The 22,134-nt window shown below is 39.4% G+C and overlaps 1 protein-coding gene across 1 annotated transcript in view; it reads right to left on the reverse strand.

Annotated features, from left to right (window-relative positions):
- Positions 1-22,134, reverse strand: part of Agbl1 (AGBL carboxypeptidase 1) — a 765,743-nt gene that overhangs the window by 331,910 nt on the left and 411,699 nt on the right. The window contains exon 21 of the mRNA XM_059270317.1: positions 6,095-6,271. Within this exon, the coding sequence (XP_059126300.1) occupies positions 6,095-6,271 (177 nt within the window). The remainder of the gene's footprint in view (positions 1-6,094; positions 6,272-22,134) is intronic.

Below are 22,134 nucleotides of genomic sequence, written 5' to 3' on the forward strand. Positions count from 1 at the left end.
ACTTAATGGCAGACAAGTACAGAAAATGGGTCTCCTGCTCCAAAAGCCAAGGATCCCTTTAAACAACTGCAATGCACTGTGGGAGTATGACCTGGCTAGCTTTGAATCCTTCAAGTTACTAAAACTCTCCTTTGTATTCATTTACAAAACATAGATAACGAATACAAAAACAGTAACTGTAATGCTTTCTTACAATACGGTTCTCATGGAATGGTTTAGTACATGCTAAGGGTCTTGCATCTTCTCAACACTATAGGAAGTGTGCTAATGTTACTGTTGCTCAAATGCTGTATATTGTAATATTCAAGGAGCACTAGTCAACATTTATTACAGGCTGAGACTCAAGATGATCTTCCATGAAGCTCTAAGAAATCCTGAACTTCGTTTTCCTCATCATGGAATAGAGAGAAAATAAGAGCTGTTATAACATGAACAGGGCTTCACAATATTGCAATAAAAGACACGAATGAAAGCATCTTCTTAGGATCAATAGTTAAAGGCATTTGCCATACAAATATCACCATATGAATTCAATTTCAGGAACCCAATTAAAAGAAGGAGAGAAAAGACTTCACAAAGTTGTCCTAGGACCTCAACACATGCATTATGCTGTTCACTAAGTGCAATATACAACTATACAAATAATAATTAATAATAATAATAATAATAAAGATTACATATAAATATAATCTTCATTCTTGGGTGTACATGTTCTGCACAAACCACAGAACAAAGTTAAATAGCATCCTTCCATAATGTACTCTTTCCCAGAACTTCAGAATACAATCCTGTTTGGAAACAGGGTGGCTGCATAGGAAATTAGTTAGGAAGAAGTAATACTTTGTAGAGCAAGGTAGAACCTCAGTTGTGTACTCTTGGAGTCCTTATTGGACAAGTAGAGGTGGAGAGAGGCACAAGTAGAGAAAGCTACATGAAAACAAAATAATAAGCTGAAGCTATGGGTATAGAAGATTCCTGGCAATACCAGCAGCCAAGCGAAAGGCATGGGATAGCACCTCTGATTGAGCTCTGAGAGAGAAGGTAGTCCTGCTAAGACCTTGATTTCAAACCTCCAAAACCATGCAAGAGCACTATCCACCATCTACAGTCATTTGTTATGGCAGCCACGCACAACTGCGGTAATATGTCCAACTTCCATTTCTTTTCAAGTGTTGGTGATTGAACCCAAGACCTTGAACAAGTACTCTTTCACTGAGCTGCATCCCTAGCCTTTAGCCCTTTGGATAATGTCTCTCTATGTAACCCACACAGGCCTTGTGCTCACCATGTAGACCAGAATGGCAAATGAACTGTGATCCTCCATCTTCCATATTCCAGATGCTGGAAAGACAAAAATCACAGCACCTGGCTGCCTAGCCCCCATTACATAGCAATATAAATAACTCACTACTCAGGTCAAGTCCTGGGCCAATAGAAGGCTTCATGTCCAAACTAACCAAAGCCAGTGGAGGAGTATGAATGAGGGATCCTGGGAGCCTTGGATGGTATTTGTAGATAATCGAATTTCCTTCTGAAATTCACCACTGTCAAAACATCTCCAATATTTGAATGTTTAGTTCTAACATTTATATTTCCTAATCTATGTCTTTTTAAAACACTGTTACAAGTTGTTTGCCCCAGGAAAGATATTTGGAGACTCAGAGACTCCCATAGAAGTATTTTAGGAGTGCTCTGTGCAACATTGGTGAACAACAGAAAAGCAGAGATGGCCAGGATATAAGTTAACTCTCACTGAAAATGCACTAGAGGCCCCAGATGATCCAAGAGAGAGCTTGAGAGCTCAATAGACCTTTTATAGTTGTCCTAACAGAGGCAAAGAGACTAGTCCCTTGTCCCAAACCTCTACTTGCCACTAATTGTACCTACTCTAAAGAGCCAGAGTTTAGGGGAAAACAGCTGGCAGCTTCCTTCAGATACAGGTAATGTATGACAATAGACGCAGTTATTAGTATGTAGAGGAAATGAGTGACTGAGCCTAAACTGAGTCCTAGAGTATGGACTGTGGCATCTACCTTGTATACAAATGGAAGTCCGTCTGTCTAATCACCATCTGTTATGAGAATGTGGCCATGAGAGATTCCACACCTGGACCAGATTGCCTTTTCTGGGAAAGAATCCATTAGGTGCTCTCAAATCATGTACATTGTGACAGGTCTGAGAGATCTCAGCTCTGGTTTTTTGGCCTTTCCCTCTCCCACCCACACACTTTCCATTTGCACATCCTGCAACAGCTCTCAAAATCTCCATTTTTACAATGGTTATGATGACATTTGGACCACAGTGAGTTCAGTTTTATTAGTTACTTGGATACACAGGATAATAATTTAACTGCCATTTAGAAATTTTGACTCATTTTATTCATTTATTTATTTACTCATCATATATTTTAATAATGATTCAATACTAGACAAGCATTGAATATTTTAAAAAAATCAAGAGATTATAAAAGTTCTTAGCATAATGGTAAACAATGGGATTTTACTTAGAAAAAAAAAGATACTTGGATCATATTGTGGATTGCTGTCCTCTGGCCTGTGACTATCTTAATTAGACCAGGTGTGATGAACTGCACACCAGCTGTGATGAACTGCACAAGACCCTTCCAAGATCATGCCCACTGGTAGTCCTTTATAGAAGTGGGAGGAAGGTCTTCAGACCCTCTCCTGTGATTACACCCTACTCTTTCCTTTTGAATGTAATTCTGCCTTAGTTGTCTGGAGTCTTGGGAGGTAGTAGAGTGCACGGTGGGTGAAAGGTCTACTAAAAGGGGACTCCTTCTGTGCAGCTCCTATGAGGGTGTTACCCATGCTGGAGTAGGAATTTTCAGTGGTACAAGTGTTGAGGACCACACAAGTTCCTCTAAGTAGCATCTCACCCATGCTACTGCAAGTAAGCAAGTGACAAAGTCTTGGTTTCACAACCCTAAATGAGCGGAGTTATCTTCTTGGTTTGTTGTTGGTGCCAGACATGGATAAATAGACTTTGTTCATACTTCCCAAGCAAAAGCCATCCGATAGATGGATTAAGGGCCATTACTATGACCTGAATAATTCAGGGTTGTGGAGAGGTACCTCAGTGGATGCTGGAGAACCACACACAGAGGATATACAACATAGAACAGCTAATGCATAGGAAGGAGATTAAACACCAATTAGTTACTCTTTGACCTCAGCTGCATCATTCATCTTCCATTCTTGCTCTAAGTAAAAGCATGTTATCTTTTCATACATCCACGGTGTTGCCAAGAAGCAAGTCAATGGCCTACTTGAGTGGGAGTACTCACGTCAGCCTCCATAGCCATCAGCAACCCATGAAACCCAGGTACATGCCTTTATATGTACAAGCATGTGAAGTCTGTGACCCCAGGTCACAAGCATTCAATAAAAAGCACACAGATGTCCCTATGAACTAGACATCTAAAAAAACATGAGCTCCCAATGGTTGTACCATTCATTCCATTTTGTCTTTCTCCCTCAGAAGACTTGAAAGCTTTAGGCCAGTCCCCAAAAGGTAAAGTAATTCTCTCAGTAGGCAGAACTTCTTGGTTAAACACAAATTATGGATCTAACTACACAACTAGAGCAGAGATTATATCTCAAAGAGATAGAAGTAGGAGATTTCTTTAGAACTATTCAACTATAGACTGGAAAATAGAAGAGAAAAATATCATATTAATAATAATTATCTGAATGTAGTGGCTAATGTTCTTTAATGTAGCTCCAGCATAAATGTCACTGTAAGAAATGCTATTTCACTTCACTACTAACAAATCAGGTACTTAGTGTGCTGGGGAGAAATGATTGGAACTGCTTTAAAGCCACGTTAACCAGAGAAACTGCAAAAATATTTATACTCTTATGAAGGAAGGAAGGAATGCCCCTCATGGGTGTATTTAAGTATCCTCAATCTTTTGGATAAATGGTAATGCTAAACAAAAAATGGAAAGATGACCTTAGAATAATAACCTCAAGACCCAACTGGGACTCAGCTTCCCAATATAAAAAAAAATTATTCGCAATATGTTCAGGGTAGAAATTTCTATACCGCTTTATACCTCATAGACTTTACGATATGCCTCAAACAAAAATCACTCAAACACCCAACTCTGGGCTGGCTTCCTTCCCATGAGGTAGGCCCTCCCATATGTAAAATTACTCACCCAGCCTTGCTCACTGTCTGTAATTCTGCTCAGTGACTCCACAGTGTTTGTAAGGACAGGAAAACAATGGGAAGGAGAAAACCAATCCATTCATAGAGGTGTTTCATATAGAGCCTGGGACTGTGAAAGCAAAACCTGGTCTGGCCCAGTTAGGGCTTTCTGTGGCCAGTTTTCTCTCCATCCTTTCTCTAAGAGACCTCATACAAAGGCAATGTGGAACATTTCACTGCATACATGCTGGGTCAGTGCCTGAAAGCCAACCCATTGGCTGAGTACCTTTCATCTTTGTCATTTCTAACAGCCATTGTATATGTTACATGGAAAGTGGAGATCTAGAAGGGACCTGACCTGTGAGCCATTCTCTTTTCAAACAGCCAGAAAGGCCTTTGAGTGTCCAGTTGAGTCATTATGAGTCGCATTGATACTTATGTGACTAGATGATATTAGGCTGAATGAGTTCTTGGAGAAACTAAGTCACTGACAGTCAACAATCAAATAAATCTGCAAAAAGTTGCATGGGATGTCTTTGAATGACTGGCCCCTTTCCATAAAAAAGCATACAGCAAAGAAATAAAATCCTACATTCAAAAGGCCACAGGTTCACAGTATTCCAGGCTTATTTTTCTGATACCATAGGTTTTTGAGTGCCAACAGAATGAAGAGATTCCTGATAAAAATACTCTCCAACCATCCACACACTTACAGAACTTGTGTGTTGTAAGGAGAGGAATCCTCATTAATATCTTCATTTGATTGGGCAAGCATCTAGGCATGTGAGGTAATGAGCTTCCAGTCCTTTTGATAAATGGAAGAGTGAGGTCTTTTGTTGCCTATGCAAAGATCCCAAATCTTTCTACTTTGCATCTGTATTAACATGAGCAAATTGGATTCATTTAGTCTAATAACATTAATCCAGTAACAAAGTAATTCTTTGAAGCAACTGTGTAGAATAATTAACAGACAGAATTAGTGAGACAAAAGGAATGGTTCAATAGCCCTGTGTCAAAAATCTCTTTGGCCAGGTGGGAAGAGAGACAGATCTCATAACCTGCCAGTCCCTAAACTTGCTGTGATAGCTAACAGATTTCTACAAATTCATGACAGATGCCAAGTGTTTACTGGCTCTTATAGGCGTGTCTCAAAGCTAACACCCAATGAGCTTCAGTGCTCATGAGGTCCAGGTAGTCTAGGGGTTGAATAGAAGTCATCAAGGAGCAGTCTGTCAACTTGCCTAAGAAATTTAAAAGAGTTCTATTACCCTGGCAGTGTCACTGTGTCTCTTATTTATGCTTCTCTATGGGAGAGTGGGAAGAGCAGCCAGAGCAGTGTGCTGTAGCAGCTATCCAGCTGCTCAGGCAGTTAATATAGCTGTAGAAAGGACATGATTTACACAGGAGTGCTTTCCCTCAACACTAGCACACGCATCAAAAAAAAAAAACCCACTCCTTCTGGTGGACTCATAGTCTACACACACTCTGCTGTGCTCTGGTGACTGCTGGTTTACACTGGCACATAAAACACATAACGCAGAAATGTTTTGAGCATACCTATAGACTCATACCCTCTGTGATGTGTATGGGACCAGTTTGGTTATTGAAAGAGATAACTGATTTTCATGCATCTAACCGCCATGTTTGGTAGTTCAGATCAGAGAGAGGTTCCCTGATGTTGCTAGTGAAGATACCTGATGGAAGCACTGCATTGCAAGGCATGCACAGATTATTTCCGGGACCAGCAGAGATGCTGCTGCAGGTAAAGATACTGATTGAAGTAGTTCTTCACAGCAAAGGAATGAGCCTAGACCCAGCTGGGAGCTTTCTACCCCTTGCAAGGGAGAAAGACAGGTCTGTTATTGGTTCCCATTTCTGTGTCCTGCTGTTGAGCAAATAGCAGGGGCCCTATAGCCTCACATACCTGGTAGGGGCCCTGGTTACAGCCACAATAGCTGCTCTCCATAGTGTAGCTTCTGGAAACTCCTATCTCTCTCCATACCACTACCCGGGCAGTGGAGGCTCGTGATTTTTCCACCAGAAAGCTGCAGCTGTTCATGGTGAATGCTGGTGCTAGCTTGTCCAGGATTTTAGGAAGCATCTGTAATTTAAAAAAAAAAAAAAAAAACAAATAAAAATAAAAAAAAAACAAATCGTGAGAAAATATAGGTAACTGGGAATGTTCATTATTTAAAAATTGATTCTCAACATTTATTACTAAACATCACTATACATCAAATACACAGTTACGTTGCTCTGAATCACTAATAAATGGATATCAACATTATTTTTTGTTACCATTTTGCCTATGCAAACTGAGAGGCTTGGAAAATAAAGACATAAATAACTTGAGAGCCACAGTCATGAAATGGTCAGAATGTGATCTAAAGGTCAACCTGGTCTACTCCAGCACCGTGAACTTGAGCTCTCCCTCTCTATGTCACTGTGCACCCAGTTTCATACTTTGTTGTGTTGTGCTAGTTAAGAACTACACATGTCATAGAGACCTGCAACTTCTAGTGACTCCATCCAGTTCCACAGTGGCCTGTGGGCTTAATTGCTGAGAGGCAATGATAGTCCTCACCCAAACAAAGCATGTCTAAGGTCACTCATTTCCTGTGAACGTGTAACTACCCAAATGAATTCTGTTGTTGTATCCTCTGTGCCATAAATCTGAAGCTGGATCAATTATGAGACTCCTAAAACTCCATCCTCTCAGGGTTCATATATCCTACCTTTTCTAGATTAAAAGTATTTTATTCACGACTTTTTAATCTCCATTTAGAAGATATGTATAGTCTCTTACTACTCCAATTGATCAAGCGGGGTTCCTAACCACCAGATGTACCTCCAAGGAGATGATGACTCAGAGTCAATAGGACACACAGTCATTGGCTCAGCAGAGACACTAAACAAAGACAGCCCCAGACTTCAGCAGCATTAAAAGTACCTCTCACTTCAGCGTTGACAGAATGTGTACAAACAGTGTATGATATGAAATTGTGTACAACAGATAACAAGTAGTGAAAGTTCAAACTTTCAGTCAAATTGAAAGGAAGAAAATATAAATCTAGCAGAAATGCAGTTTTTGTCATTTCTAGAACATTCAGCAAATCTTTCTCTCTCTGGTATTTTTTGTCCTTATATTTAATATAACTTAGTTGCGTAATTATCATTATAAAGAGTGTATTTTAAAAAGTATATTACCATAATTATTTATATGACTTATTATGATCTCTGAGTTACCACACAGCCTCCAGGCCTAGAGATTATTTTGAAAAGAAAAAAATTAAATGTTAATATCTTTCTTATTTGTGTTTCTGCAATTGACCTCTGATTGGTTCTTTCATATCCACACTCATTATTCTCTCTGGATGAGCTCTCACTCCATTTGTTTCTTCAAAGTGTTCATCACAACAACAATTAAAATTTTAAATTATCGTGTGTATGAGTTGTCCAGTTTACATTTCCTCTTGATCATGTAAGTTCCATGATGGCAGGTATATGTTTTACAAGAAACTCCCTACACACTGAGAAATGCTTCTCATGGACAACACTTGATGATATTTATTGCTGAAATAAATAGAATCTTATAATAGAGACACTTAGAGGACTGATTAAATATGCATGGATATATTATTACTACAAATAAAGTGACAGAGAATACTTTGAAATCATTTTAATTATTAATGTTTTACTTTGTTACAGGAAGTTCACTCTTATTTAAATAATAACTCATTGTATTGTGAAGCTATTTATTTATGTACATTTGTACCATTAAAATGACTTCATATTTTAAAGGACATGTTTAGTTTTATGGCAAAACCAAGAGGATGATACAGAGACATCCCATAGACCTCCACACCCTCCCATAACATCTGCCACCAAAACGGTCCATTTGTTTTGATTGATGAACTCAAGCTGAAACATTTACAATAGGCAGAGTTGGTATTAGGATCCAGTACTGAAAATGTACATTGAAAAGGCTTAGAAAGTAGGTTCATTGACAGTTATCCAGCATTACAGTATCACTGTAGAGTTTCATTGCCATAACATGCTTCTGCTCCACAAACCACCTTCCTTTTTCCCTAAAACACTGGTCAACAACTGATCTTTTACTGTCTTCAAAGTTCAGTCCTATCTAGAATGGTAATGGTTGGAACCATGCTACTTCAGAGACTGATTTCCGAAGCTTGAAATATTCATTTAAGGTAACTTTATGTCTTCCCATTCGTGGCAGTTTATTTCACCTTATTACTCAATAATATTTCATTATAAATCTTCTGATTATCCAAATTTAGATATTATAAATAAAGCTGCCATAAATATCCATATACAGGGTTTTCTGTGGGCATCTAAGTTTTCAGTTTCTTTAGGTAAATAGCAAGCAGGTAGTACTGGACTGAATAGGAATAATATATCTAAGATGCCAACAGTTCTATTCCAAAGTGGTTGTACCATTCAGGATTTCCACCAATAATGAACAAGCATCTCTGTGAATCTAAGTCCTTCTCAAAGTTTGGTGTCAGTATTCCAGGTTTTGGTCACTTGGGCAGATGGCAATGATATTACATCTTTTATCCTCAGTCCCCTGAGATATGTAACAGAGATCACTTCTTTGTGTGCATTTTTTACCACTTGTATATCATCTTTAGTGAGTATCTTCATTTCTCTATGTTTTAATCTGGACTTTGTGTTTTCTCACTTTTCAGTTGAGAAGAGCTTTTCTTGTGCGTGCCTTCTGAAACCTTACATAAGCTCTGCTCTGGATAACTGTCCATAATATTGCTTTACCATATGTATTTTGCAATAATTTACATTTTCATCCTCTTAATATTTTTTTCTCAGAGCCGAAGATAAACTCTTTGAATCTCATCTTATTTATTCTTTCTCTTAAGGATCATGCTGCTGATGTTGTATCTAAAAAGCCATTGTGACACAGAGGGGCACAAACTCAAGGTTGATCGGTTGACTGACAAGTCCATGGTCATCATCTACATATTCCCCTGCTGTTATCCTCTAGAAATTTTTATACTTTTTCATTTTACACTTTGATCACTGTAATGAGAATGAGAACAACCCTGTAGGCTCATTTATTTGCATGCTTAGTCACCAAGGAGTGGAATTGTTAGGATTAGAAGGAGTAGGAGGTATGATTTTTTTGGAGTAGGTGTGGCCTGTTGGAGAAAGTGCATCCCTGGAGTTGAACTGGGATGTTTCAAAATCCCATAATGTGCCCAATCTCTCTCTCCCCTGACTCTCTCTGCCTGTTGCCCATGGACCGGGATGTAAAGTTATCAGCTACTGCTTTAGTACCATGCCTGCCTGCTGCCATACTCCCCACTCTAATGGTCATATGATTAATCCTCTGAAACTTCAAACAAGCCCTCAATTAAATGCTTTCTTCTAAGAGTTTCCTTGACCACTGTGTCTCTTCACAGCAATAGAACACTAACTAAGACAGTCATTAATCCATTTTGAGTTAATTCTGTGAATGCTGTACATCTATGTTTAGATTCTTTTTCTTTTGCATTGAGATCTCCATTTTTTTTTCTTGATCTGTTTATTGAAAATACTATCTTTGCCATATTGTCTTACTCTTCTGTCAAGGGTAAGTAACTATGTTTATGTGGGTCTATTTCTTTCTTTTTTTTTTAAATTTTTATTTTGCAATACAATTGAGTTCTACATATAGGCACAGATTCCCTTGTTCTCCCCCCTCCCGCTCCCCTCACCTTCCCCCCAGCCGGTCCCCCATTCCAATCTCCTCCAGGGCAAAGCCTTCCCCACAGACTGAGATCAACCTGGTGGACTCAGTCCAGGTAGGTCCAGTCCCCTCCTCCCAGGCCGAGCCAAGGGACCCTGCATAGGCCCCAGGTTTCAAACAGCCGACTCATGCAATGAGCACAGGACCCAGTGCCACTGCCTGGATGCCTCCCAAACAGATCAGGCCAATCAACTGTCTCACCCACTCAGAGGGCCTGATCCAGTTGGTGACCCCTCAGCCATTGGTTCATAGTTCATGTGTTTCCGTTTGTTTGGCTATTTGTCTCTGTGCTTTATCCGACCTTGGTCTCAACAATTCTCTCTCATATAAACCCTCCTCATTCTCGCTAATTGGACTCCCAGAGATCCACCTGGGGCCTAGTCATGGATCTCTGCATCCAGATCCCTCAGTAGTTGGATGAGTTTTCTAGCACGACAATTAGGGTGTTTGGCCATCCCATCACCAGAGTAGGTCAATTCGGACTGTCTCTCGACCATTGCCAGCAGTCTGTTGTGGGGGTATCTTTGTGGATTTCTGTGGGCCTCTCTAGCACTTTGTTTCTTCCTATTCTCATGTGGTCTTCATTTACCATGGTCTCCTATTCCTTGTTCTCCCTCTCTGTTGTTGATCCAGCTGGGATCTCCCACTCACCCAAGCTCTCTTTCCCTCGACCCTCACCCTTCACTACCCCCACTCATGTCCAGGCTGTTCATGTAGATCTCATTCCATTTCTCTGTCATTGGGCGATCCCTGTGTCTTTCTTGGGGTCCTGTTTTCCAGGTAGCCTGCCTGGTGATGTGAGTAGCAGTCCAGTCATCCTTGTTCCACATCTAGTATCCTGTTATGAGTGAGTACATACCATGTTTGTCTTTCTGAGTCTGGGATACCTCACTCAGGATGATTTTTTCTAGGTCCATCCATTTGTCTGCAAACCTCATGCTGTCATTGTTTTTCTCTGCTGAGTAGTATTCCATTGTGTATATGTACCACATTTTGTTTATCCATTCTTCAGTTGAAGGGCATCTAGGTTGTTTCCATGTTCTGGCTATTACAAACAATGCTGATATGAACATAGCTGAACAAGTGCTCTTGTGGTGTGGTTGAGCATTCCTTGGGTATATGCCCCAGAGTGGTATAGCTGGATCTTGGGGGAGATGGATTCCCAATTTTCTAAGAAATCGCCATATTGATTTCCAAAGTGGTTGTACAAGCTTGCATTCCCACCAGCAGTGGAGGAGAGTTCCCCTAGCTCCACATCCTCTCCAGCATAAGGTGTCTTCAGTGTTTTTGATCTTAGCCATTCTGACAGGCGTAAGGTGGTATCTCAGAGTTGTTTTGATTTGCATTTCCCTGATGATTAGGGATGTTGAGCAATTCCTTAAATGTCTTTCAGCCATTTGAATTTCCTCTGTTGAGAATACTCTGTTTAGTTCTATAGCCCATTTCTTAATTGGACTGTTGGGCATTTTGATATCTAATTTCTTGAGTTCCTTATATATTCTGGATATCAGTCCTCTGTCAGATGTGGGATTGGTGAAGATCTTTTCCCATTCTGTAGGCTGTCGCTTTGCTTTGTTGACCGTATCCTTTGCCCTACAAAAGCTTCTCAGTTTCAAGAGGTCCCATTGATTGATTGTTTCTCTCAGTGTCTGTGCTACTGGTGTTCTATTTAGAAAGTGGTCTCCTATGCCAATGCGTTCAAGACTACTTCCTACTTTCTCTTCTAGCAGGTTCAGAGTAGCTGGGTTTATGCTGAGGTCCTTGATCCACTTGGACTTAAGTTTTGTGCACGGTGATAGATATGGATCTATTTGTAGCCTTCTACATGTTGATATCCAGTTTTGCCAGCACCATTTGTTGAAGATGCTTTCTTTTTTCCATTGTGCACTTTTGGCTTCTTTGTCAAAAAATTATTTTTTTTTTAATTTTTATTTTGCAATACAATTCAGTTCTACATATCAGCCACAGATTCCCTTGTTCTCCCCCCTCCTGCCCTCCTCACCTTCCCCCCAGCCCGCCCCCCATTCCAATCTCCTCCAGGGCAAAGCCTTCCCCACAGACTGAGATCAACCTGGTGGACTCAGTCCAGGTAGGTCCAGTCCCCTCCTCCCAGGCCGAGCCAAGGGACCCTGCATAGGCCCCAGGTTTCAAACAGCCAACTCATGCAATGAGCACAGGACCCGGTGCCACTGCCTGGATGCCTCCCAAACAGATCAGGCCAATCAACTGTCTCACCCACTCAGAGGGCCTGATCCAGTTGGTGACCCCTCAGCCATTGGTTCATATTTCATGTGTTTCCGTTTGTTTGGCTATTTGTCTCTGTGCTTTATCCGACCTTGGTCTCAACAATTCTCGCTCATATAAACCCACCTCATTCTCGCTAATTGGACTCCCAGAGATCCACCTGGGGCCTAGTCATGGATCTCTGCATCCAGATCCCTCAGTAGTTGGATGAGGTTTCTAGCATGACAATTAGGGTGTTTGGCCATCCCATCACCAGAGTAGGTCAGTTCGGACTGTCTCTCGACCATTGCCAGCAGTCTGTTGTGGGGGTATCTTTGTGGATTTCTGTGGGCCTCTCTAGCACTTTGTTTCTTCCTATTCTCATGTGGTCTTCATTTACCATGGTCTCCTATTCCTTGTTCTCCCTCTCTGTTGTTGATCCAGCTGGGATCTCCCACTCACCCAAGCTCTCTTTCCCTCGACCCTCGCCCTTCACTACCCCCACTCATGTCCAGGCTGTTCATGTAGATCTCATTCCATTTCTCTGTCGTTGGGCGATCCCTGTGTCTTTCTTGGGGTCCTGTTTTCCAGGTAGCCTGCCTGGTGATGTGAGTAGCAGTCCAGTCATCCTTGTTCCACATCTAGTATCCTGTTATGAGTGAGTACATACCATGTTTGTCTTTCTGAGTCTGGGATACCTCACTCAGGATGATTTTTTCTAGGTCCATCCATTTGTCTGCAAACCTCATGCTGTCATTGTTTTTCTCTGCTGAGTAGTATTCCATTGTGTATATGTACCACATTTTGTTTATCCATTCTTCAGTTGAAGGGCATCTAGGTTGTTTCCATGTTCTGGCTATTACAAACAACGCTGATATGAACATAGCTGAACAAGTGCTCTTGTGGTGTGGTTGAGCATTCCTTGGGTATATGCCCCAGAGTGGTATAGCTGGATCTTGGGGGAGATGGATTCCCAATTTTCTAAGAAATCGCCATATTGATTTCCAAAGTGGTTGTACAAGCTTGCATTCCCACCAGCAGTGGAGGAGAGTTCCCCTAGCTCCACATCCTCTCCAGCATAAGGTGTCTTCAGTGTTTTTGATCTTAGCCATTCTGACAGGCGTAAGGTGGTATCTCAGAGTTGTTTTGATTTGCATTTCCCTGATGATTAGGGATGTTGAGCAATTCCTTAAATGTCTTTCAGCCATTTGAGTTTCCTCTGTTGAGAATTCTCTGTTTAGTTCTATAGCCCATTTCTTAATTGGACTGTTGGGCATTTTGATGTCTAATTTCTTGAGTTCCTTATATATTCTGGATATCAGTCCTCTGTCAGATGTGGGATTGGTGAAGATCTTTTCCCATTCTGTAGGCTGTCGCTTTGCTTTGTTGACCGTATCCTTTGCCCTACAAAAGCTTCTCAGTTTCAAGAGGTCCCATTGTTTGTTTCTCTCAGTGTCTGTGCTACTGGTGTTCTATTTAGAAAGTGGTCTCCTATGCCAATGTGTTCAAGACTAATTCCTACTTTCTCTTCTAGCAGGTTCAGAGTAGCTGGATTTATGTTGAGGTCCTTGATCCACTTGGACTTAAGTTTTGTGCACGGTGATAGATATGGATCTATTTGCAGCCTTCTACATGTTGATATCCAGTTTTGCCAGCACCATTTGTTGAAGATGCTTTCTTTTTCCCATTGTGCACTTTTGGCTTCTTTGTCAAAAATTATTTGTTCATAGGTGTGCGGATTAATGTCAGGGTCTTCAATTCGATTCCATTGGTCCACATGTCGGTTTTTATGCCAGTACCAAGCTGTTTTTATTACTGTAGCTCTATAGTAGAGCTTGAAGTCAGGGATCGTGATGCCTCCAGAGGTTGTTTTATTGTACAGGATTCTTTTGGCTATCCTGGGTTTTTTGTTTTTCCATATGAAGTTGAGTATTATTCTTTCCAGGTCTGTGAAGAATTGGTTTGGTATTTTGATGGGGATTGCATTGAATCTGTAGATTGCTTTTGGTAAGATTGCCATTTTTACTATGTTAGTTCTGCCTATCCATGAGCATGGGAGATCTTTCCATTTTCTGACATCTTCTTCAATTTCTTTTTTCAGGGACTTAAAGTTCTTGTCATATAGGTCCTTCACTTGCTTGGTTAGTATTACCCCAAGGTATTTTATGTCATTTGTGGCTATAGTAAAGGGTGATGTATCTCTGATTTCCTTCTCCGCTTTTTTGTCCATTGTATATAGGAGGGCTACTGATTTTTTTGAGTTGATCTTGTATCCTGCTATGTTGCTGAAGGTGTTTATAAGTTGTATCAGTTCCTTGGTGGAATCTTTGGGGTTGCTCAAGTATACTATCATGTCATCTGCAAATAGGGAAAGCTTGACTTCTTCCTTTCCAATTTGTATCCCCTTAATCTCCTTATGTTGTCTTATTGCTCTGGCTAGAACTTCAAGTACTATATTGAATAAGTATGGGGAGAGCGGACAGCCTTGCCTCGTTCCTGATTTTAGTGGAATTGCTTTGAGTTTCTCTCCATTTAATTTGATGTTGGCTGTTGGCTTGCTGTAAATTGCCTTTATTATGTTTAGGTATGTTCCCTGTATTCCTGATCGCTCCAAGACCTTTATCATGAAGGGGTGTTGGATTTTGTCAAATGCCTTTTCAGCATCTAGTGAGATGATCATGTGGTTTTTTTTTTTGAGTTTGTTTATATGGTGTATCACATTGACAGACTTTCGTATGTTGAACCATCCTTGCATCCCTGGAATGAATCCTACTTGATCATGGTGGATAATTGTTTTGATGTGTTCTTGGAGTCTGTTTGCCAGTATTTTATTGAGTATTTTTGCATCAATGTTCATGAGGGAGATCGGTCTGTAGTTCTCTTTCTTTGTTGTATCCTTGTTTGGTTTGGGAATCAGGGTAATTGTAGCCTCATAGGAGGAGTTTGGTAATGCTCCTTCTGTTTCTATTGTATGGAACAATTTAGAGAGTATTGGTATTAACTCTTCTTTGAAGATCTGGTAGAATTCTGCACTGAAACCATCTGGTCCTGGGCTTTTTTTGGTTGGGAGACTTTTAATGACTGTTTCTATTTCGTTAGGGGTTATTGGACTATTTAAATAGTTTATCTGGTCTTGATTTAAGTTAGGTATGTGGTAACTATCCAGAAAATTATCCATTTCTTTTAGGTTTTCCAGTTTTGTGGAATAGAGGTTTTTGAAGTATGACCTGATGATTCTCTGGATTTCCTCAATGTCTGTTGTTATGTCCCCCTTTTCATTTCTGATTTTGTTGATTTGGATGCTCTCTCTCTGTCTTTTGGTTAGTTTGGATAAGGGCTTGTCTATCTTGTTGATTTTCTCAAAGAACCAACTCTTTGTTTCATTAATTTTTTGTATTGTTCTCTTTGTTTCTATTTTATTGATTTCAGCTCTCACTTTGATAATTTCCTGGCATCTATTTTTCCTGGGACGCTTTGCTTCTTCCTGTTCTAGAACTTTCAGGTGTGCTGTTAAGTCACTAGTGTGAGATTTCTCCAGCTTATTTATGTGGGCGTTTAGTGCTATGAATTTCCCTCTTAGTACTGCTTTCATAGTGTCCCATAGGTTTGGATATGTGGTGTCTTCATTTTCGTTGATCTCTAGGAAGTCTTTAATTTCTTTCTTTATTTCTTCCTTAACCCATTGGTGATTCAGGTGGGTATTGTTCAGTTTCCATGAGATTGTAGGTTTTCTGTAATTTTTGTTGTTGTTGAAATCCAACTTTAGACCATGGTGGTCTGATAGAACACAGGAGGTTATTCCAATTGTTTTGTATCTGTTTAGATTTGTTTTGTGACCAAGTATGTGGTCGATTTTAGAGAAGGTTCCATGGGGTGCTGAGAAGAAGGTATATTCTTTTTTGTTAGGATGGAATGTTCTGTAGATGTCGATTAAGTCCATTTGAGTCATGACATCAATTAAGTCCTTTATTTCTCTGTTAAGTTTCGATTTGGGGGATCTGTCCAGTGGTGAAAGTGGGGTGTTGAGGTCTCCCACTATTAATGTGTGGGGTTTTATATGTGATTTAAGCTTTAATAATGTTTCTTTTACATATGTGGGTGCCCTTGTGTTAGGGGCATAAATATTCAGAATTGAGACTTCATCTTGGTGGATCTTTCCTGTGATGAGTATGTAATGCCCTTCTTGATCTCTTTTGATTGATTTTAGTTTGAAGTCTATTTTGCTGGATATCAGGATGGCTACACCCGCTTGTTTCTTAAGACCGTTTGATTGGAAAGTCTTTTCCCAGCCTTTTATTTTTAGGTAGTGTCTATCTTTGAATTTGAGATGTGTTTCTTGTATGCAGCAGAAAGATGGGTCCTGCTTTCATATCCATTCTGTAAGCCTATGTCTTTTTATAGGTGAATTAAGTCCATTGATATTGAGGGATATTAATGTCCAGTGATTGTTCATTCCTGTTATTTTTTGGTGGTGATGTGTGTGTACTTTTCTTCGTTGGGGTTTACTGCTGTGGCTTTATCTATTGCCTGCGTTTTTGAGGGTGTATCTGACTTCCTTAGGTTGGAATTTTCCTTCTAGTGCTTTCTGTAGGCCTGGGTTTGTGGATAAATATTGTTTAAATCTGGCTTTGTCATGGAATGTCTTGTTCACTCCATCTATGATGATTGAAAGTTTTTCTGGGTATATTAGTCTAGGCTGACATCCATGGTCTCTTAGTGTCTGCATTACATCTGTCCAGGACCTTCTGGCTTTCAAAGTCTCCATTGAGAAATCGGGTGTTATTCTGATAGGTTTGCCTTTATATGTCACTTGGCCTTTTTCCTTTGCTGCTCTTAATATTCTTTCTTTATTCTGTACGTTTAATTGTTTAATTATTATGTGGCGAGGGGACTTTTTTTGGGGGTCTAGTCTGTTTGGTGTTCTATAGGCTTCCTGTATCTTCATAGGCATTTCCTTCTTTAAGTTGGGAAAGTTTTCTTCTATGATCTTGTTGAATATATTTTCTGTGCCCTTGAGTTGGTATTCTTCTCCTTCTTCTACCCCTATTATTCGTAGGTTTGGTCTTTTCATGGTGTCCCAAATTTCTTGGACATTTTGGTTCATGACTTTGTTGACTTTAGTGTTTTCTTTGACTGATGAATCTATTTCTTCTATTGTATCTTCAACGCTAGAGATTCTTTCTTCCATCTCTTGCATTCTGTTGATTATACTTGCATCTGAAGTTCCCAATCGTTTTCTCAGATTTTCTATTTCCAGCATTCCCTCTGTTTGTGTCTTCTTCATTTTTTCTATTTCCCTTTTCAGGTCTTGGACTGTTTCCTTCATTTGTTTCATTGATTTTTCTTGATTTTCTTTCAGTATTTTATTGTTCTCTTCCAGGACTTTTTTGATTTCTTCTAATTTGTTTGCCCTTTCCTCTAGTTGTTTACAGCATTCTTCACATTTTTTTGTCTTTTCCTCTACACGAGCCTCTAGCTTCTTCATGATGACATTCATAAGGCTATTTTCTTCTGCTTCTTCCAATTTCTGATGTTCAGGTCTAGGTGTTGGAGGAGGGCTAGGGCCTGGTGATGGTGTATTGCTATTCATTTTGTTGTATGTGTTTCTGCCTTGACGTCTACCCATCTCCTTGTGGTTCGTTCTTGGCCTTATCCGCACACTTGATTCAGACAGAGCTGACAGATTCAGGAAGTCTCTCTCTCTTGTCCAGATGGGAGCTCTCTGTGCTGTGCTGTGCTGTGCTTCAGAAGGGAAGTCCGGGGCAAGATGGGTCTATTTCTTGATACTGTAAATTCCCCCTATGACCTACCCATCTAATCTGTCATCATTACCATCCTCTCATGTATTCTGTGACTTTGTGGTAAGTCTTAACGTGAGGCAGTGCCGGAATTCCAACTGTGTTTTATTCCTTTGTATTTTCTCAGCTACTCTTGGTCATCTGCCTCTACATTTTGATGCCTACAAAAAAATCTTGATTAAAAAATGCATTAAATCTAGTTTAAGATGTGGAGAACTGAAATCTTGGCAATACTGAGTTTTCTGTCCACAAATGTAAATACTTCTCTAGTCTCCAGGCTTTCCTTTATTTTGTTCACTACATTTTGTACTTCTCTGTAAGATAAATTGCTAAACAGTCTTATTAGTAAAAAACCAGGAGCCAGATATTGGGGTGAAACCTGAGAGATCAGAGGAATAGGGCAAGCCACAGCTAACCCCACTTTACCAACTCCTCAGCCTCAAGAGAGAGCTACTTCCTGTATACCCATGCCTATATGCCTTTCTGTCCCTGCCCTCTTACTTCCTCTCTCCACTCAGGTACATCACTTTCCTCTATCTGCCCAGCTCTTTCACTTCCTGCCTGTCTGTACAGACCTCCATACCTATGGTTACATACATATGGTTAACCAGTGCTGGGAATTAAAGTGTGTGCCGGCATACCAAGCTCTGTTCCCAGTGTGGCCTTGAACTCACAGGGATCTGGATGAATTTGCCTCACGAATGCTAGGATCGAGGGCATGTGCTACCACTGCCTGATCTCTATGCTTAATATAGTGACTGGCTTTTCCCCCTGATCCTCAGAAAAGCTTTATTGGGGTGCACAAATAAAATATAACCACAGTTCTCTTTGTATAGAACTTATAAATGCTGTTCTGTTAGATTGATATTCAAGTATTTCATTATATGTGGTAATAATATAAGTGGTACTAGGTGTGTGTGTGTGTTTGTGTGCGTGTGTGTGTGTGTGTGTGTGTGTGTGTGTGTGCATTGAGAAAGAATCTTACTCTGTATACCAGGCTGGTCTGGAACTCAAGATGTAGACCACACTGGCCTCAAGCTCATAGCATTTCTCCTATACCAGCTTCCTGAGATTATTATTATTTTGAGACAGGGTTTCCTGATGTAGCCCTGGCTGTCCTGGAACTTGCTCTATAGACCAGGATGGACTCAAACTTATAGGTCCACATGACTCTGCCTCTGGAGTGCTGGAACTAAAGTTGTATACCACCACTGCCTGACTTAGTAAGTGGGTTTTTAAATCTCAAATCCATTTGCTGAATGCTAACTTATAGGAAAGCAACAGAATTTTGTACATTGCCCTTTTATGCTCCCATATTCCTATCAACACTTATTAGATCAGCTTGCTTTTATTTGAATTCCTGGTCCTCTTGTATTGCTAAATTTTCAGCATGATGCTGAAGTGAAGTGGTGAGAAGGAACATTCTTGCTGGGCTACTTATCATGAATAGTAAGGAAACTTTCTGTTTCTGAACATTAAAGATGCATGTCAGCTATACACATTTTTTAAAATATTCTCTGTCAAGTTGAGAACAGGGACTCTATTGGTATGGAGGAAAGGATATTGGGTTTTATCAAATACTTTATCTAAATCTATTAGATGTTCATGTGATTCTCCTTCTTAAGTATTTTGATATAATGATTTATACAAATTAATTTTCTAATTATGAACTAGCTATGGACCCTTATGAAAAATATTACTTGGTTATGGTGTGTTTTATATGTACTATTATATTTGATTTTCTAACATTTTCTTCCAGAATTTGAATTTTTGTTTATGAGAGATATTGATCTATTTTTTCTTTTCTTATACCTCTGCGTGACCTCATAGAATTAATTGGGATGCATTCTCCCAGTTTTGATTTTCAGAAAGTGATTATAGAAACTGGTACAATTTCTCCATGAACTGTTTTGCAAAATTCACTAATGAACCCATCTGGGTCTGATTCTTGTGGTTTAAATAGATTATGAATTTTTTATTATCACTTAAAAATCTTTCAAATGTAGCCCTGTTCAGATGATCTATTCAGACTCAGTGAACTTTGTTAGTTTGTGTTTTTCAAGGAATTGGTTCATTTCATCTGGATGATCAAATTTATGAATAAAAACATTTTCACAGTATTTTTCTTCTTCATTTAATGTGCACAGAACTTCTAATGATGTGCCATCTTCCATTTTTGATGTCAGCAATTTGTCCTCTGGCTTGCTTAGCCTTGATAAAAACTCAACACTTTTGTGGACTTTTCCAAGATTGATCTTTCAGTTTCATTGACTTCCTCTTTTGATTTCCTGTTCTCAGTTTTTCTAATTTATGTTCTCATATTTTATACAAATTAAAGTTGTATCTAATAAATGTATACAATATAGTTTAGCTTCCCTGATTTAAATATGTTCCCTAGTTTATGCTTTGTTTGCATTTAATTTTCCCTTTTACTTTTTAACTTCCTAAGATGTTTAGTTAGATGGTTGATTTTAGGACTTTCTTCATATGTGTGTGTGTGTGTGTGTGTGTGTGTGTGTGTGTGTGTGTGCATGTGTGTGTGTGTCTCCAGTGCAATATACCTTCATCTAGGTATAGATTTTTACCATGCTACAGACTTTTAGAAGTTTCAGTTTCATCTAGTTCAAATATTTTCTAATATCTATGGAAATTTTTCCTCCTCTGTATCTGTTATTTAGAAGACTGTTGTTATTCTCCCCTGTGTTTGGAATTTTATAGTTATCTTCCTATTGATGGATATATTAATTTTATTGTGTCTAGGAGAACATATTGTGACTTTGATCCTTTTTAAAAATAATATTTATATTAATTTGTTGAGTCATATAATGTATCTTTTTTAAAAATTTATTTTATTATTTTGTATGTATGGGTGTTTTGTCACATGTAGGTCTATGTACCACATACATCCAGGGCCCTTGGGACAAGAAAGGAAGGTCCTCTGTGACCTAAGTTACAGAGAGTTGTAAACTATAATGTGGGTGCTGGGAACCCAACTCAGATCCTCTACAAGAGCAGCCAATGTTCTTAGCCACTAAGTCATCTCTAGAGTCCTTCATGCAATGTATCTTGGTCACATTCACACTCTACCCCCAACTCCTTTCAGATCCAACTCCTTCCCCTACCAGCCCCCTTCACATGGTATTTTTTTTCTTCTTTTTTTAAAAGATATTATTGCACAGCTGTTGTTCTGGTGCTCTGACTCTTACAATATTTCCATCTCCTCTTCCCTGATGTTCCATGAGCTTCAGTGTGGTGGTTGTGTTGTAAATGTATTCCCACTGGCAGTTTATGTCTGCACTTTGAATAGCTGTTGTTTTCTATAATGAACTCTGCTGCAAAAGGAAGCTTCTGTGATGAGAAATGAGAGCCACACTCATCTGTGAGTATAAAGATAAGTATTTAGAAAGGACTTAGAGATTTATACTAGATCGGAAAGTGGCAGTAGTAGGTTCTCTTCTAGGTTCCCTGGCCTCCCAAGACATGGGTAGTTGGCTAAGTTTATAGTGCCTGGCATTCATTTCTTCCTACTGAATGGGCTAAAATATGTTTTATAGCATGCAAAGTGGTCTGTATTAGTGAATGGTTCATGGGTGCTTAAAAACCATGTCTATTTTGTGGTTTTGGATAAATTCTCTATAAAAATCAATTACATCTGTTGATTGATGGTACTTATTTTTTTCCTGCTTTATCTGTCTACTGATAGAGAAGTTGTGCAACCTGCAGCTGTAACGGCAGATGCATCTTCTCTTTGCAAATCTCATGCACTTTGCTTCATTCCCCTCTTACATTTTATGTGATTAAGCACGTGCACACTATTAACTGTTACTTGTTCTGAGAAAATGTATTCATTTAACATTACTGTATTGCCATTCTTTATCCAGGATAACCTTCCTTCCTTTGGAGTTTCCTTTGCCTGAAATTAATATTACTAGCTACTGCTTTATTTTCATTAGTGTCAGCGAGTTAAAGCAAACATTTTATATCGTTTATTTCTTCCCCTTTCTTAGTATAGCAGATAATTTTCACTTGGTTTTAGGCTGTCTTTGAGTGTGCAATATCTACTTACAATTGATACAAGCACACTAGCAAATAGTAGACTGGCATTTCAAAAGTGGTAGCAATGTTTCTAAATATTCCTCCTTTCTCCTCCTTTGTGTCATTCCTGTCATTCTTTTC

Source organism: Peromyscus eremicus, chromosome 1, assembly GCF_949786415.1.
Source record: "Peromyscus eremicus chromosome 1, PerEre_H2_v1, whole genome shotgun sequence".
In the NCBI taxonomy this organism is placed as follows: Eukaryota; Metazoa; Chordata; class Mammalia; order Rodentia; family Cricetidae; genus Peromyscus; species Peromyscus eremicus.